The sequence below is a fragment of the Protomyctophum bolini genome (genome assembly GCF_963924005.1).
Source record: "Protomyctophum bolini genome assembly, chromosome: 18".
NCBI lineage: Eukaryota > Metazoa > Chordata > Actinopteri > Myctophiformes > Myctophidae > Protomyctophum > Protomyctophum bolini.
The window spans coordinates 18,247,345-18,264,228 of NC_137879.1; the positions used below are offsets into that span (position 1 = coordinate 18,247,345).

The 16,884-nt window shown below is 43.1% G+C and overlaps 1 protein-coding gene across 1 annotated transcript in view; it reads right to left on the reverse strand.

The window, feature by feature from the left end:
* snx29 (sorting nexin 29) overlaps window positions 1-16,884 on the reverse strand; it is a 137,816-nt gene that overhangs the window by 106,640 nt on the left and 14,292 nt on the right. The window contains exons 12-14 of the mRNA XM_080788853.1: window positions 13,563-13,626; window positions 12,429-12,557; window positions 3,890-3,975 (exon numbers count right to left, since the gene is read on the reverse strand). Coding sequence (XP_080644979.1) covers window positions 3,890-3,975; window positions 12,429-12,557; window positions 13,563-13,626 — 279 coding nt within the window. The remainder of the gene's footprint in view (window positions 1-3,889; window positions 3,976-12,428; window positions 12,558-13,562; window positions 13,627-16,884) is intronic.

The following is a 16,884-nucleotide window of genomic DNA, read 5'->3' on the forward strand; positions in this document are numbered from 1 at the left end:
CAACCACTCCAAGGAACAGCAATGTCCGTGTCCGTGTGTTCACCTATGTGTTCACCCACCTATGTGTTCATTAATGAGCACCATTATAATGAGTACCAGTAGGGGCGCTGTTTGCCAGAAACAGAGAGAGAGAGACAGTGCTGTTTCTTTGTTCATAAATTGTCCCACTCCTTGACTATATTATTCCTATGTTTTCTTTCTTAGGAAGGGAGTACAGGGGTACGCCGGGAGTGGGTATGAGAAGGACCTTTAAGAAATGAACCTAAATGTAATCTAAAGGGTGATATTTTCTAAAATACCCCGAAACAGCATACACAACTGCACCTAATTTGTTCCAAGTTTTTGAAAAACATGAATATTTTGACAAAGAAAATGAGAGAATAATTTTTTGTTTTGTTTAGTTTTTTAGGCATTACAAAAAGATTTGGAGAAAATGTTCAAATGTCTGAATTAACAGCAAAATCGGTAGAATACCGTACATTACCTCTGGCTTTCGCACCCTGAACTCACTGATCGCCAATTCTGTTCAGTGTTATCCACCTCGCTGTGTTGATCTAGACATTTTATGAACCCTTTGGCTTTGCATTGCCGATGGGCACTCATTTAAAGCGTTTTCAATAAAGTAATGAAATCAATCTACTTTCTTGTTAACAGTTAGTATTGAGAGCATAATGCTTCTTAGCCAGGTATAAGTACGAGTGCCAGCCATTACCAGAGAATGTTGTTTTGCTGCCATTTCAAAAATGATTATTCTCGCTGATAGACCTGAAGTGCAGCAAAGATTTCAACACAAGTAATAAAGGCAGACTTCTACACTCTCAGAAATACAGTAGATTAAACAGAATTGTACTGTATAATGTCTAGTATGTCTACCATCTGCCTCCTCTTTATGTTTTGTCCAGTAAGCTATATGCTGTTCTTTCTGAGTTATTAAAGATGTGACTGTGAGCCATTATTCTACAAAGAGCCGGATGTTCTGAATCTAACAGTAAACCAACTGCCGCTTCCTCACTAAAACTCCTCAGGGAGCTCTTACTGGCTGGCGCACACACAAGCATGTACCTGCACAGCACGCGCACGCACACACACACACACACACACACACACACCCTCTCTTGAAATTGTATCAACATACACATCTAATGCAAACGCAGCAAAAACAAAAAATCAACATAATAACATTCCCACACTTATTCATATAAACAGAACAAAGACTCATGCATGTAAGAAAAGTCAGAGACATATCGGTAGACAGAATTGTGCAGGCAAAGTCATTATCACTCCTTTCAAACGCACAAGGAAAAAAATTAATAAATAAGTACGAAACATATTTTGCTGCACATCAGTCGGGGGTTGACAGCACCCAAGGAGCACACCACAGATCACATGCTGCACCATCCTCATTAGATGAGAGAGGGGGGCGAGGGGGGGCTGACAGTACCTACAGTAAAAAGAAGGTGATTGTGCATCACTTCCACCCTTTTAAGCTGATTGGCATTTTTCGCACAAGCGCGCACACACACACACACACACACACAAAATGCTTCATCCAGCATGAATGTTTCAGTACTGTATACTGTTGTTGTATGAATATCAATTCATACAACAGATACAGTATTAATGCATCAGTGCAACTTTGCTAAATCGCTCAAATGACACCAGGACCTTCCAAACACAAACGTACACAGACGTGAGGTGATAAGAGCAGGGCATACCATTAGCAGGAGGAGACATACAGTACTGTGCAGAGAATTACCATGCCTGACAGGCATGGACAGAGATAGAGGAGAATGGATGGAAGGAGAGGGAGGAGTAGGAGTGTAAGGGTGGAGGGCAGAGATAGGAGCAGAGAGGTCAGAATAAAGATATACATACAGTATCGTTACTGTATATACAATATATATGCTGTACTGTTGCCACAGGCCACAGGCGATTAGTGTGATTTGTCTTATCAGCTTTGATAGGAAAAGGGCACATCCATATCAGAACGTTCCAAAGCCTTTTCACCTGGATGGCGGCAATGAACAAATGAGGCACAGAGAACAAGGAGATCAGAGACCACGAGAGAGAACAGACAGAGTGAGAAATGAGAGAGACCATACAGTCTCTGTCGGCATTCAAATTCAAAACTAGCCAAAGTAGCAGATCCGACAAAAACATTTTGTGCTTGTAGATCTGCTACTTTTGTGTAATATCAGTATCTGTATGATCAAGTAATACATTCATTTACACACAAAAAAAAGGAGATAGAAGGTTTCTGGCCGACAGCAACGATATGGGAGAAGGGGGGAAGGAATGAGTGTTGAGTCAAACTGGTGGATTTTCATGAGGAGTTATGATGACCTACAGTACAGTACAGCAGACTGTGGCAGAGTCCACTGGGACCTAGGAGACCCTTGAAATAACCATGTGGAATTCACTCAAGCTGGGTAATGGTTCTTTAGTTGTGTGTGTGTGTGTGTGTGTGTGTGTGTGTGTGTGTGTGTGTGTGTGTGTGTTAAGTATAACGTGTGATGTCTATCTCTTCTATATCTTCTACTCTCCCAGCTAATATTGTATGTGTCTGGCCGCATAGAATTAAAATTCAATTCACTTGCCATTTTCTCTCCTCAGAGTATTCCTGTGTGTGTGTGTGTGTGTGTGTGTGTGTGTGTGTGACGCACGCACGCACACACACACACACACACACACACACACACACACACACACACACACACACAGTGCGTGCGTCTGTGTGTACGTTTGTGTTATTCCCACTAGACCCCTCCCTCTAGTAATCATGACGCAACCTGGAGAGTTCCTGTCCTGTGTGTGCTGAGCTGTTGGAGGGGGGTATCCCGGCCTCTGGAAAGCAGGGAAAAGTTAATTGCCATGCACATTGCTCATGCTACAGGAGATGTGAGGCCCGCTGATATATTAAACATGACACTGCCAGTAACAGTGTCACAATCCCCACCCACCACCCCACTCCTAACGAGTACGGAAATGTCAGCCCGGGGAAACTTCATTTGGGCGTTCTTTGAACTGAAGACAAACATGCATCAAGCCGTGAGCGTCTAGTGCTCAGCTGACGCTGCAGCTAAAAGAACGAATGAAACCACTGCAAAAAAACGGAATAAAAAAATAAAACATCGATTGTATTTTCGTCGTCAGAAATGTGTAATGACTGAGGAACTTGGGGTTTCTCACTTTGTCTTTCGAGTCATGGGGGACTCTTTTATGATCAACCCAGCCCTATTCATCCGGGTAACCCAGTGGTCTGTACCCGGCCCTATTCATCGGGGTAACCCAGTGGTCTTTACCCGGCCCCAGGGCAAGAATTTCACGGCGGTCATGGCGCTCGGTGCGCCTCTCTTTGGCTGTGTGACCCTCAAAAAACGACATGCCCCATCATGGCCACAGTGGCCTTGACGCCACCGTCTGCACTACACCAGCTGATTTCACTGTTTATGAAAAAATAAATGTCTTGGGATTACACGCTGACAGAAACTCGCTCTCTCCCTCAGATCTAGATGGCGTCTCAGATGGCGTCTACTACTCATGCATGCACATTGCACGCACGCACGTCGCGCACACACACACACACACACACACACACAACACTCGCACTCACTTTCTCAACACACAAACCCCCATTTCGGGGTGACAGATAAAGTGCTATAGCCTTTTTTGTCATTGTGTGTGGCCTTCCATTATCTGTTCAGTTGTGCGGTGTGTTCTGTCTGTCTTTCAACCCTTTGTCAACGGCTACAAGGACACAACATATTTTTTCACAATTTGTTCAGTCTGACAGTAACGTCCCCTTACAAGAGTGCTGTACGTCTGGCATCACAAAACTCACTGTGCGAGTGTGTGTGTGTGTGTGTGTGTGTGTGTGTGTGTGTTGTACCGTCATTTCCCTGGCTCCCCTCTCTCTTCAGCATCTGGACTGCCCCCACATACTTCTTCAACTGCACTTTCAGGACCTCATTTTCCCTACACACACACACACACACGTAAAGAATGGGGAAGAATATATCACTATCTGCTTTCGTTTGTCTCAGTCTGCTCATAAACACACAGGTTGACAGAAGAGAGGCAGTCAAAACCACAAAGCAATTTTCTCTCCCCCCCCCCACACACACACACACACACACACACACACACACACACACACACACACACACACACACACACACACACACACACACACACACACACACACACACACACACATATATTAATTAAATGAGTCCCACGATTGGTAATGCATTATTGCCAGTCTCCAACATTCAACTTTAATTAAAATTATTGTTTTTATTAATTTGCTTACTCTAACACTGGGTAACACTGACAAGATAAATTACATTTCATAAATATTTACTATGACTTCTGGTCAGAGATATTTGAATGGTCTATGAAAAAGACATTCTCAACCCTCAACTTTCTCTCTTTGGTTGTTCAAAGAACATTACAGATCTGATCATCATATGAGCAAAAGGCTTTGACACACGGTTTCTTGGCAACAGTGTTGCCAAGAAAATTATTCTACTGGACTGGTAGAATAATCCATTCTCTGTTTAGAAATACAGAAATATGCACATTCGCCATGTCTGGTGTGGGAAAGATTAACAGACACAATAAGTATAGAGAGAGCGAGATTCAATCTTCATCGCCCCACTGAATGACACTCCCTGGCACAAAACAAACACTTCTACGGAGAAATGAAAGTAAATTAGAGACACAAAAATAAAATGAGTGTGTTGAGAGTAGGAGTCGGTCTTGAGGGAAATCTGCGGGAAAGTAAAGATGGTGATGCGGTAAAGTGGAAAGATGTAAAAGAGAGAGGGGGTCCTCCAAGGTTACAGCAAAACACACAACACCTTCAGGGTGTAGATTAGGAGCAGTCATACAGTACACACACACAGTGTGTGGCTGCGTGTGTGCGTGCGTGCTTGCGTGCATGCGTGCGTGAAACAAATTTAAGGAAAAACCCAAATATCCGAGTGGAGAAACATAACTATCTGCTTCCATACAGGTTGTACGTCATGATACAATTATAAGCAATTAACATCCTATCATGCTCTCTGGCATCTATGCCAATAATGATCAGGGCCCATTTAAGCAAAATGACACGAGAGGGGGTGGTTTAACGTCATTAATGCACACCTGCTATGCTGCAGGAACATGCCCGCAGGGCGAGTTTCGAAAGGAACGCAGAACGCAGTTTCGAAAGGAACGCAGAAGTGCATTAATGACGTTAAACCACCTTCTCGAGTATAATATTGCAATTATACAACAGTTACCCTTAAAACTAATGTGTCTAATTTGACAGATGTAGTCACTACGACCACAAATGTCTCAAGAAACTAGCTAGCCTAGCCACCGAGTCTACTGCGCTCTGAGAGAAAAGCACGGCTGAATTGTTTGTTTTGATTAGGCGTATGTGGTTTGAAGCATGGCTAGAAAGCTGTTTCAACCTATCAGATTGCTTCCTCAAAACGACCTGTTGTAAAATAGACCTTCATTTTGGATAGAGGAAAAGGCTAAAAGGCTGTAAAAGAGGGTTCATTATCGGGCCACGGATGGAAGGAGCATCAGTCACAGACTTCAATAGTGACTAAAAGTGGCAGCTGTATTGTGTAAATAAGGTGGAATAGGCTTTGGGTTCAGACTACAACTGAATAAATCTAACTGCATGAAGTTCTCATTTGAGAAGGTTTTGCAGACAGTCGCTTGAGCTTCATTATTTTATTCTATTTATGAAACATCGACGTGGGAAGAGGAAGCGGCAGCACAATTCCAACACTTCCGTTATCTTTTTGTAGGTGTCGTCATTACTGACCGTGTGTGAAATACCAGAGAGAGAGAGAGGCATTGTTTACACACAAAAAGGTAAAGGAAACTTAAAACCAAAAAGACATTCAGTAATTACTAATTACCTAAGTTGAGACATATAGCCATGCGGCAACTCATTTACTTTATGTATTCTTTCCCCACCATTATCTTTGTGCTTGTGCATAAACCCAGTTAAATTGGCCATGCAGCAGATGTGCAGCCCCTGCTGGGATTCTCAACAAACTCCAGCACGTCCAAAACTCAGCTGCCCGCCTGCTCACCAGTACACGCTCCAGAGACCACATCACACCTGTCCTCCATGACCTACACCGGCTCGCCATCAAACAAAGAATTCACTACAAAATCCTGCTCACCACCTACAAAGCTCTCAATAACCTGGCTCCCCCCTACCTCTCCGATCCTCCCGCCCCCTCAGGTCCAGTGAAGCCAACATCGCCAACCTTTGCGCTGATGAACGCAGAAAATGGAGTTACCAGACTCATTGATTTCCAGTGATATATTGTACAATAACTCAACAAACAAAACAAGCTACCCAGTAGAGGGTTGTTAAGAAAGCTCTCGAGTTGAAGGTATCACTGAGTGAAATCCCAGTTTGTGGGAGGGCATACTTAAGGTTTATTTCTGATAACTTTCGGGAGTATGTGACTGTATACCTGCCCAGATTCCACAGAGTATACAGCTATGTTAAAGATGGAGTGCCACATTTTTTTCCACCCCAAAACATGTTCATCAGGTATTATTATAACTAGAATTTCCTAGCGCCACGCGTCGCAAATAGGAATAAGGCAGTAGCGGGAGGGATATTGTTTTATTTAATTTTTTTACTTGGAAGAGCAAACATGGCGACCCATGATGTTTTCATATACCCAGTTGCTTGGAAAGTGTAAACTTGGCAACCTGGCTGAGTGGCCCTATTTTTTTGTTTTGCTTGTTTTTATTTGCGTATAAAAGCAAGCATGGCAAGTGGCAATGTTTCTATATACCTACTGTTATCCACTGCATTGTACTCTACTCTACTGTACTATACTGCACTCCTCTGTACTGTACTGTACTGTACTGCACTCCTCTGTACTGTACTGTACTGTGCTATGCTATGGTCCTCTGTAGTCTGTACTGTACTCCACTGTGTTGTACTGTACCGTACTTTGCGGTATCGTACTGCTGCGCCGTGTGTGTGTGTACGCGCGTGCAGTGGAAAGGGGAGGGGGCGGGGAATTTGTGATGTAATTTGCATGATCACAGCGAAATGTTGCACAACAACAGTGTGTCTGACAAAAGTAATATTTGTACAGTAAATATGGCAGTTGTGGGGAAGCGATGTAGTGCATATGGATTTGGGTGGTGTGCAGGATTTTTTGAGCATGGAGAGATGTGTGCTAACGGAGTGGTTTGGTAGGAGAAGGCTTGTGTACCCCCTTTCCATTAGGGTAGAAGGATATAAGGAGGAAGAAGTTTTTCCAAAAAGTATTTGTTAAAATCATGCTTTTATGTGGACACGCCCACCAGTTCATTAAGTATGCCTGGTTTGCCTGGTGGGTGCAGGTGATGGGTGGTGATCCACCTGAACTGAAGCCGCACCCAAAGCTGTAGTTGTACGATAAAGGGGGAGGGGCTGATAGTGTGATGACACTATATTACTTTATTTCATTGGCCCGTTTGACTGTCAAGGGTCCAGCCTCCAGGAAGAAACCCTAAATACAAAGTGAATACACCATTGCACATAAAAACGACTCCAGGGTGTCTAATGAAGTATACTGTCACCTCATAGACACATGACAAACTTGAGAAAATTGTGGCACTCTTTATCTATCTATCTTATTAATCTTTAAGGGAATTTTTGAATTCACAAATAAGGGGGCGGGGGGGGAGGGGGCACGCCTAGATGAGCAAATCTACAGTGTAGCAACAATCCCACCCTCTATCTTATCTCTGTGACCTTGCACGATAAAATCCTCAGCCGTCATTTATTTAACTGTCATAGTCAAAATGTACTCAGCATTTTTTTCGAGTGAAATCAAATGAACACACGTTATTTGTGTGCAGCCCCCTGCCACATATACTGTATATAATAATATCAGATCCTTCATACCAAGATTGGTTGAAGGAAAAGGAAAGACAACAAAATGGTTGGTCTGTGTTTGTGCGTATGTGTGTGTGCGTCTGACTAGGTCCTCTTCCTGGACAAGCTGATTTCCATCTCTGCCTGCTGTGCGACATTCGTTTAATCCACACCAACTAACGTCATACCAGAGCACCAGGCCTGGACACATGCTGCTGGGGAATTACTTTGAACTGTGCGTGCGTGCGTGCGTGCATGCGAGAGAGAGAGAGAGGGAGGGGTGAGAGATCGTGTCAAACAGATTCATGGTGTTGCTATTGTTGTTGCTGACAAACAATAGAAAAGCAAGACGCAAGAAGAAAAAGCTTCTCGCTTTTTCTTCCTGTATCTGTGTGGCATACAGTAGGTGGCTAGGTCAACATGACTCTATTCATTCTAATGGGAGAAGTAAACATTAACACAGATTCTGACCGAGTCTTTAACACCATGGTCCCTGACCTAAACATTGGACCAGAGTCCTGCAACGGGTCGGATACCTACGGATACCCCGTGGGTACCCGAGTTTGACGGGTGGGAACGGGCGGGACAATATACCTAATCAGCGGACCCGCACTGCACAATGTTATAAACATCGTAGCATTTCACGTGTGGAGTTTCTTTTCTTTATCACCAGGCTGCAGCCTGTGCTGTAGCCTATATTTTCGTTCGCTCGCGCTGATGAAACACCAAGGGATTATAATGCCAAGATTCAACTCAAGCTGTAAAGCTGTTAAAAAGTGATGACCCTGTTTGAAACCGCCTTGGATCAAGACGGTCGACTCATCAGGCTAATCTTTTTTATCATCCCATGTTATCATGATATAACTTTCAGTCAACTACATGTCTTGCAACGCACTGCCGCCGCCCACCACCACCACATGCAGTGTTGGATGAAATAAAGTCAATGATAGCTATCGGTGCCTGTGATACGAGTAACGGGCGGGTTGCGGAACTGATGATTGACGGGCGGAAATTGGCCCCGTGCAGGACTCTGCATTGGACCCATTCTTTACAAGCGCCGCCACATCTTCTGAACATTGACACTAAAGTGCAATTTTTTACAAAGACAAATCAGGAAGAAATCAACTTTGTTATGGACCCATCTCAGGAAGGCACTCTCGCAAGGTCTGATAACAACATGCAACACACAACCAATGCATTCATCCACAAATGACATTAATAGCCATTAACAACCTATGCACTTCGTTCACTGGGGTTCCCTATGGGTCTATTCTTGGTCCATTCCTCTTTTCCATCTTCACCAAAATTATCTAATAACCGATTTATTTTTGACCAAATGTTTGCCTATTACCGGTATGACATTCTCAAAATATGGACCCTAGGGTTCATGTGGTTAAGCGTTATATTTGTGTGTGTGTGAGTGCACACGTGTGTCTCTCTTATCTGGGTGAGTGCCCATCTGAGTAAGGCCGGGTCTGTGTCTGTTTGCAGGGTGGGTGGGTGTGAGTAAGACGAGAACGGTGGCCTGTGATGCAGGTGTCATTAAGGGGCGGAGGTGTGAGGGTGCGAGGTTGCACGTTTTAATTCCGCGTTTTAATTCACTAATAAAGTAATTATTAATTTGTAATTTGTTAAATGGGAAAAGGGGCTTCGTTAAGACCTCCATATTATTATGGTCAATTCCTGTGTGAAAAGTGGGAGTGATTAGTGCGGCGCTATGACAGTGTTTCTGACACACACACATTCAGACATTGAGTTACCGTAATTATAGTTTGACGTTATACTTTTTTAAATAATTAACTTTAATTGTATAATGGAAAGTCTGTTCGCAATGAAACCTTGCCCAAATGTGGAGTCACACTTAATAGACATAGATGACAGACGGTCATGGATGATTTTTGTTAAGGAGTGAGTTGTCCACTCTAATAAGAGAGCAAAATGCCATGCAAAGAGAAGAGAGTTGGTTTAATGGACGGCCCAGCAGACGAATGTCAAATCTGACATTCATCAACAGATGCCGAGAGACTGACGCCATGATGTGAGCCATCAGATATCATCTATTTCCAATCATGCCACATGGGGAGGCAGATTGACGGGGAGAGGGACCGGGTTGTTTCTGAATGAGTCAGAGGGAATGGTCGTCTGGTTCCTTCCTCGCTGAATGATCCTGACAGCTACCAGGGTCTCATTCAACAGGAGGGCTAGCTGCTCCTTTGGCTGGTATTTATAGCCCCTATTGACTGAGCCACAATTGGTTAGAGGGGGGAAAAGCAACCCCTGAGATAAAGCAGTGTGCAGCGGAAGAGGACCTGTGTGTCTGTGTGTGTGTGTGTGTGTGTGTGTGTGTGTGTGTGTGTGTGTGTGTGTGTGTGTGTGTGTGTGTGCGTGCGTGTCGCATACATTAGTCAGAGAAAGGTTTTACTTGTGCACTCCAGTACAGGGGCTGGCCACTGAGGACAGGACTTAATGTTCAGGTTGGCATACAGTATTATTTAGGCTCAAAAACCTAGTACTTCCAGACTGAATTAATTCTGCAGTGACAGTTAGTTACTGTTGTGACGTTGGCTTGGCCGGTGTACAAAACAGGTTCATTGTGGGAGTTTCTTAACTAGGGGTAAAGATAGGAGTAGAGTGCATACCTGACAAAGACCCATAAGGGGTCGAAACGTTGTCATCCTTTAATAATAACATTTCCAGTGGGAGCTACTCAACAGTGTGCAGACATGCTCTCCTTCTCCCATGCCTTCACGTGCACACACACAGCACAATAATTACTCCACTACTTGAACATAAACACCACCTGAACATAAACATGTATGCATGTTTTTTCCAAACACAAAAGAAGGTATTGTATATGTATCCGTTTAGAGTGGAGGCTGCAGAAATGTACAGTTTGGCCCCTGGGTGTTTATTTAGTGTGTGAAAGTACGAGTAGATGACAGGATGTGGGAGGTGCACATGTAAAAACACAACATATATTATAACAAATAGTCACTAATATGGGGGAAGAAATCTAATCATCTCGCCTATACAAACAAACTGATGAGCTTTTGTGCTCTCCAAGTTAACTGAAGTTGCTCAGCGCTGAATCAATTCTGGTCGGTGGTTTGACAGAGTGTAGGAGGCTACTATCTGAAGACTGACTTCCTGGCTCTACATCAGCACAGACTATTGGAGGATGACTAATCCTCTATTTGAAGGTTTGGGGAGGAATTTGGAGGGGGCTCGGCTTCAGATTTTCTGGCATATAGACAATCAATGGAAGATGGTGGTGGAGGGGGTGATGGACTCTGATTTCAGGGGAAGTGTGTAGGAGGTACATACAGAGAGTCTTCACACAGTCTTTGCTCCAACAGGGTTTATTTTTGTTCATTTTCATCAGGTGACATCATCAGGTGACCACTGTCACCTGATGAAGGCCACTCACGGCGGGAACATCGTGTCCCGACTCCTGATTGAATAATGTCGGTGTTTTAACAAAAATAAACACTGTTGGAGCAAAGACTGTGTGCGGACTTCTCCCTCTCTGTATGTATCTACCTTTTGTCCAGCACCAGCGAGGAACTAGATGTGCGCAAGCCACCTGCTTTTTAAAGAAGTGTGTAGGAGCCTAGGGCCAGTGGTTGGCAGAAGAGTGTGTGTGTGTGTGTGTGTGTGTGTGTGTGTGTGTGAGTGTACACGCGTTCGCGCACACCAAAGTGTAGTGCAAGAGCCTGTTTGAATGTTTGTGTGTGTGTGTGTGTGTGTGTGTGTGTGTGTGTGTGTATACAGTGTAGTGTATCTGTATGTATGTAATTGATTTAGGAACAATTTTGCGCACGCTGCACTGATTCAGTCAAAATGAATACAAGAACTTTCCATACTGCTGTCAATTTCTACCATAAGCCGATTAAGGGCTTTTTGCATTTATACTCCTCCTACTAAACTTGTTCCTCGGACCTGCTATGCTACGTTAGGCTGTTAAGTCATAGATAATGTTTCTTTATATTTTGTTCACACCAAACTGAATAGTCCATACTACTTTCCAACATTTCATTCCTTTGTTCTTCTTCATTCATTCTTGATACAGACAGCAGGAATGCTGAAATGGACAATATTGAGGAGGAACAGGAGGTGGTGGTCAATCCCAGTCCAGCAGTGGTGTGCGTGCAGTTCCAGAGGCAGGCATCAAAAAGGCTAAGCCATCAATTGCAATACTTTATTTGATACAGTATGCAACACACACTAACCATCACTTACTCGGTGCACGTTTCACTTCTACTTTCTACAACTTTTAGCTAACAGGAAACCCATACCAATTATGTCTAATCTCTTTATTCCAAAACAGAAGACTTCAGTCAATCTAGCTCAAGACTCCAAATGTTCAAAATCAAGAACCGAAGCACTAGATAATGCAATGTTCCCCAAGTCTTTTATTGGGGAAACAGTCTTGAAACACCACTTACTGACATGGCTCATGACGCACTGGCTGAGAAACAATATGCCCAACAATGAATAACAGCAATATGGTCTATTCTCTGGTTTTCCTCACCTTTCCAGTGCCTGGACCTTGGCAGTGTGTCTCTCCTCCAGTTCGGACAGTTTCCTGCTCAGGGAGTCCGTCTCCTGCCTCAGCCCAGCAGAGTGCTCCATCTCCCCATCCAGCAGGCTACGGAGAGACCTGCAAGAGATACCTGCTGTATTCAATGTTTACATATGACAAAGTGCTTCATCTCCTAATTCAAATTTATGTTATGTGTTAGACCGTGTTACACAATTAGCTTTATATCCTCACTGAAAGTTACTGATTTTCATGAAATAACTTCAAATGTTTTACTTTAGAATCAGCTTTTTTAACCCATTTAGGCCTGACGTCGAAATAAAAAAAAGTATTCTGAAAGAATATATATTCAAAGATTTGTGCCGCATTTTCACGATTTTTCAAAAATAGCAGACCTACAAGCTCGAGCTATGAGCTTGTAGATCTGCTATTTTTCAATAGCTAAAGTATAACATAATGCTTAGTTAAAACACCAAAAGGGGTTCCCGCCCAGAATGGGTAAATGCAATCAATCACACAACAAAGTACACAGTGAACTCCTTGACTCCGATTGAACTCTGAGAGTACGCAAATGTGACCAAAAGAGTAAATGAACACAGGATGTTCCAATGTGTATGTTGGCCTTAAAGATGTAATCCATAACTTTTATTTCAAACCTGGTTCTCCCGCAGGAGAGACCAAATTTCTGCCACTAAGCAGAAGAGGCAATCCTACTTGGCCAGGAGAGATGCTGCACTTGCAGCTTCAGGCAGTAATACTTGTCAATCAATCAACGAGCATCTATTCTACATTTATCAATGGAAGAGTACTACAGCCACCAGATGTAGTCTATTATTAGCATACAAATTGGTTCAAATAATTGAGGGAATAATGGAGTGTTTGTGTAAACACAAACATTGAAGACAAAAGTGTGTAAACACAATCATTGAAGACAAAAGTGAGGACGCAAATTGTGATTGGCCGGCGTGATTGGATGGAAGATGTGCCATTGGTTGAGAATGAGATGATGTATGATGACGTATGATGATTAAAGTGCCCCTCACTTCACAAAGATGTGATTTTATTGTATTAATTGAAATTAGTTCTGCATTGCAGAGTGTACAAGGAGATCAAAGCCCAACATACGTGTTCTGTTCGTCCAGTTCATCCTTCCTGTTCATCATGGCTACGATAGCTTGACGCAGCTCCACTAGAGAGAGAGAGAGAGAGAGAGAGAGACTCATAAAATACCTGGACACCCATTTTACAAGTTTTCAATTATTTTTTTTTATATAAAAATACTCAAGTAAAGTACAAATAAGGAAATGTACTTTCCACCACTGCACACAACACAAGGATATCTGAACACACAATGCAATACATTGCAATCAATACAAGGATATCTGAAGACCTAATCCAATGCAATACATGGATTTCTAATAATACATAATACATATCCAATGGCCCACATCTACATTTTATTTTCTTCAAGATATACACCAAACTACTGCGTTTCCCTCTCAGCTTTCCTACTGTCTGTTTGAGAGTATTTAAATACTCAGGGAAGTGAACTGCCTGCTCTCCTCTATGAAAACATATTAACAAAAGATCAAAGCATCAAATATGTAGAAAGCTGCTTGCTTATCATTGACATCGGGTCTTTTTTTTTTGCACTGGCTGTTTTGCTGTATCATCATTAGAAGTCATGTTCATCTTAGCTGACTCCAGCCCTCTGTGCTACAGTACCTGAATCCTAATTCACACTTTCTAAGCACCTTATGTCCACAAATTATCTATGAATAAATGTGACTTGACACTTTTGGTATTCATCGGTTTAGATTTAAACAGTTATACAAACAAAAATTCTCCTTGTATTCAAGCCATCCCGGGGTGAGAAAATGACAGGAAAAAGTGTGTTTTGGGTGAAGCACCACTTTAAATGAGCAAACAACCTCCAAACGTTTTATTCAAGTCTGGATTGCCGCCATGACCGTAGATCTCGTTTTTTTTGTGTCCTGGCCAATGTGGCCATGGTACCTTGTTGCAACCTCTAGACGTGCTCAGAGATGTTGTAGTGGTTGGCGACCATCCTGCTTAAGAACTTTCCTCTTACGAACACTCACTTTGCCTATCGCTGACTAATTAAAGACAACTTGATGTGGCATGGACGACCCACTCTCCATTTATAGTAGAAGAAACCTTCCTAACGGCAGCAGAATTTGGATTTAACAACGTTTAGCACATCTAGTTTAGCTCGACCCCGGCCCCTGAATCACTAGCCACGGGTCATTAAAATAAATCTTTGCTGCAATTCCAGGATTAGGGTTACAATAATAATGAAAATAATGAGCTAAACTAAATGAAAATCCATGCTGGGTAATTCCCAACCCTGCATCGTCAGGGGGTGAACAGAAGAGGAATGTGGTAGTTGATGTCTCGTCTAATCACCATGGTAACACAGTCATACTGTAGGAGGTTGCTGCGTTTCAGTAAATAACAGCTTTTACCATGGAATCCAAAAACTACCACCTATAACAGATATAGCTGCAATCCAACTTTCCCCAACTACAAACTCCTTCACACAAGAGATGCCCGTTGTACCACCTGAATCAGGTATTCAGTTGCACACTCGCACACCTTCACTCAAACGCATGCAAAATGCATACCCTGCAGTAAAGCCCTATACTTATAAGAAATGTGTGGTGTCAGTTCCCTCTGTCCACTATTCTCACACATTGAATTAATAACACACAAATCCACTCTCACTCATTCACATGCATGTATGTTGTGCTCCCTCACTCAACGCCACACTCTCACCCACGCATGCATACACACACTGATGCAGTCACCAACCCACACGTCAGTACAGCATTATAACAGGTGTGCTGTCAATGTAGTCTCTGACTCATCACTCATGTCACTCATGTTCGTACCCACACACACACACACACACACACACACACCACAAATCTCATAAAAAAGCATGTCAGTGTAACCCTGACTCAAGTACTTTCGCTCACTCACCTACATCCACCTTCATGCACATGCACATGCACACACACACACACACAGACACACACACACACACACACACACACACACACACACACACACACACACACACACACACACACACACACACACCCCACACACACCCCACACACACACAGTGCAACATTCATAACAAATGCATGATCTCGGTGACTCGAGGAGGGCTTGCTCCAGCGCCGAGCTCTCTAAGTGCCTGCTCGAAGGAAGGCAATGAACAGAGAAAAAAAAAGAAGAGGAGGAGGAGCAGTTGGATGATGAAGAGCAGAGGAGATTGAAACAGAGTTGTACTGGTGGGGCCTTAAGCAGCAGAGAGAGGAAAGAAGTCCATTATCTTAGCGGCGCCACTTTCCACATCAGCAGGCCAGGAATAAACGTGACCTTTGAGGCGACCACGCAGAAATAAACGTGACCTTTGATGCGTCCACGCATTCCCAGCGGGAGGCAGCCAACAAGCCATTAGGGACTCCAGTGCGCGAGCGCACACACACACACACACACACACACACAGACACACACGCCGATATGCGAAATGTGTGTAGAGGTTCTGCTTATTATACTTATTTCCAATTATCTTTTTTTCCATTACTCTACCACTACCATTATGCCAATTCCTCCATTTAGTCCTCATCACTTCTGAGTGCTGAGCCCTATCGTTTGGTCTGGGGAGGGTGCAGACCCATTTGTGGGTCACAGACCAATTTGTATGTGTCACGACTCACGACTCAAGTAAAAATCCCATACATTTAAATATATATATATTTGTTTTATTTTATACATTTCAAAACAAATTATTATTTTATTTCTATAATTAAAAGTAGTGATAATAGGTGATCTTGCAAAACGGCAAGAAGCAAGGCATTGTGCACTTGTAGATCTGTTATTTTCACTAGTTTGGGTCCCGGGAGACATAAAATTTATCTTTTGGGTGACGGGCTAAAAAGGTTTGAGAACCACTGGTGTAGACAACCATGTTTCCCCTGATGCGTGCGTGCGCGCGCACGTGCGTGCGCGCGCACGTGCGTGTGTGTGTGTGTGTGTCCAACAGAGCGCATATGGTCTGTGAGGACAATGGTCCATTAATAGATGCATTAGTCCTGAACTAGCTCATGTAATGGTGGTGCCAGGCCTAGTGAATTACAGACTCCATACACTTCAATTAATGGACGCCACAAGCTCACAGCCCGTCCGATGGAAATCATTTAGGAACATCTTGCATGCTAACCCTTTTTTCCCTTTGCTTTCTAGTTGCTTTGTTTTTTTATTGTGATTTTATTTCCCTCTCTATTAGTGTGGGTTTGGGTTTAAACACTCACGTTGTCCTGTGAGTCGATAAAATAAGGTAAAAACACTGAAAATCACTGGCGGTGGCAGAATAATTAATTAATGAATACCTGGCAGTTAGTGTGTTAATGACATT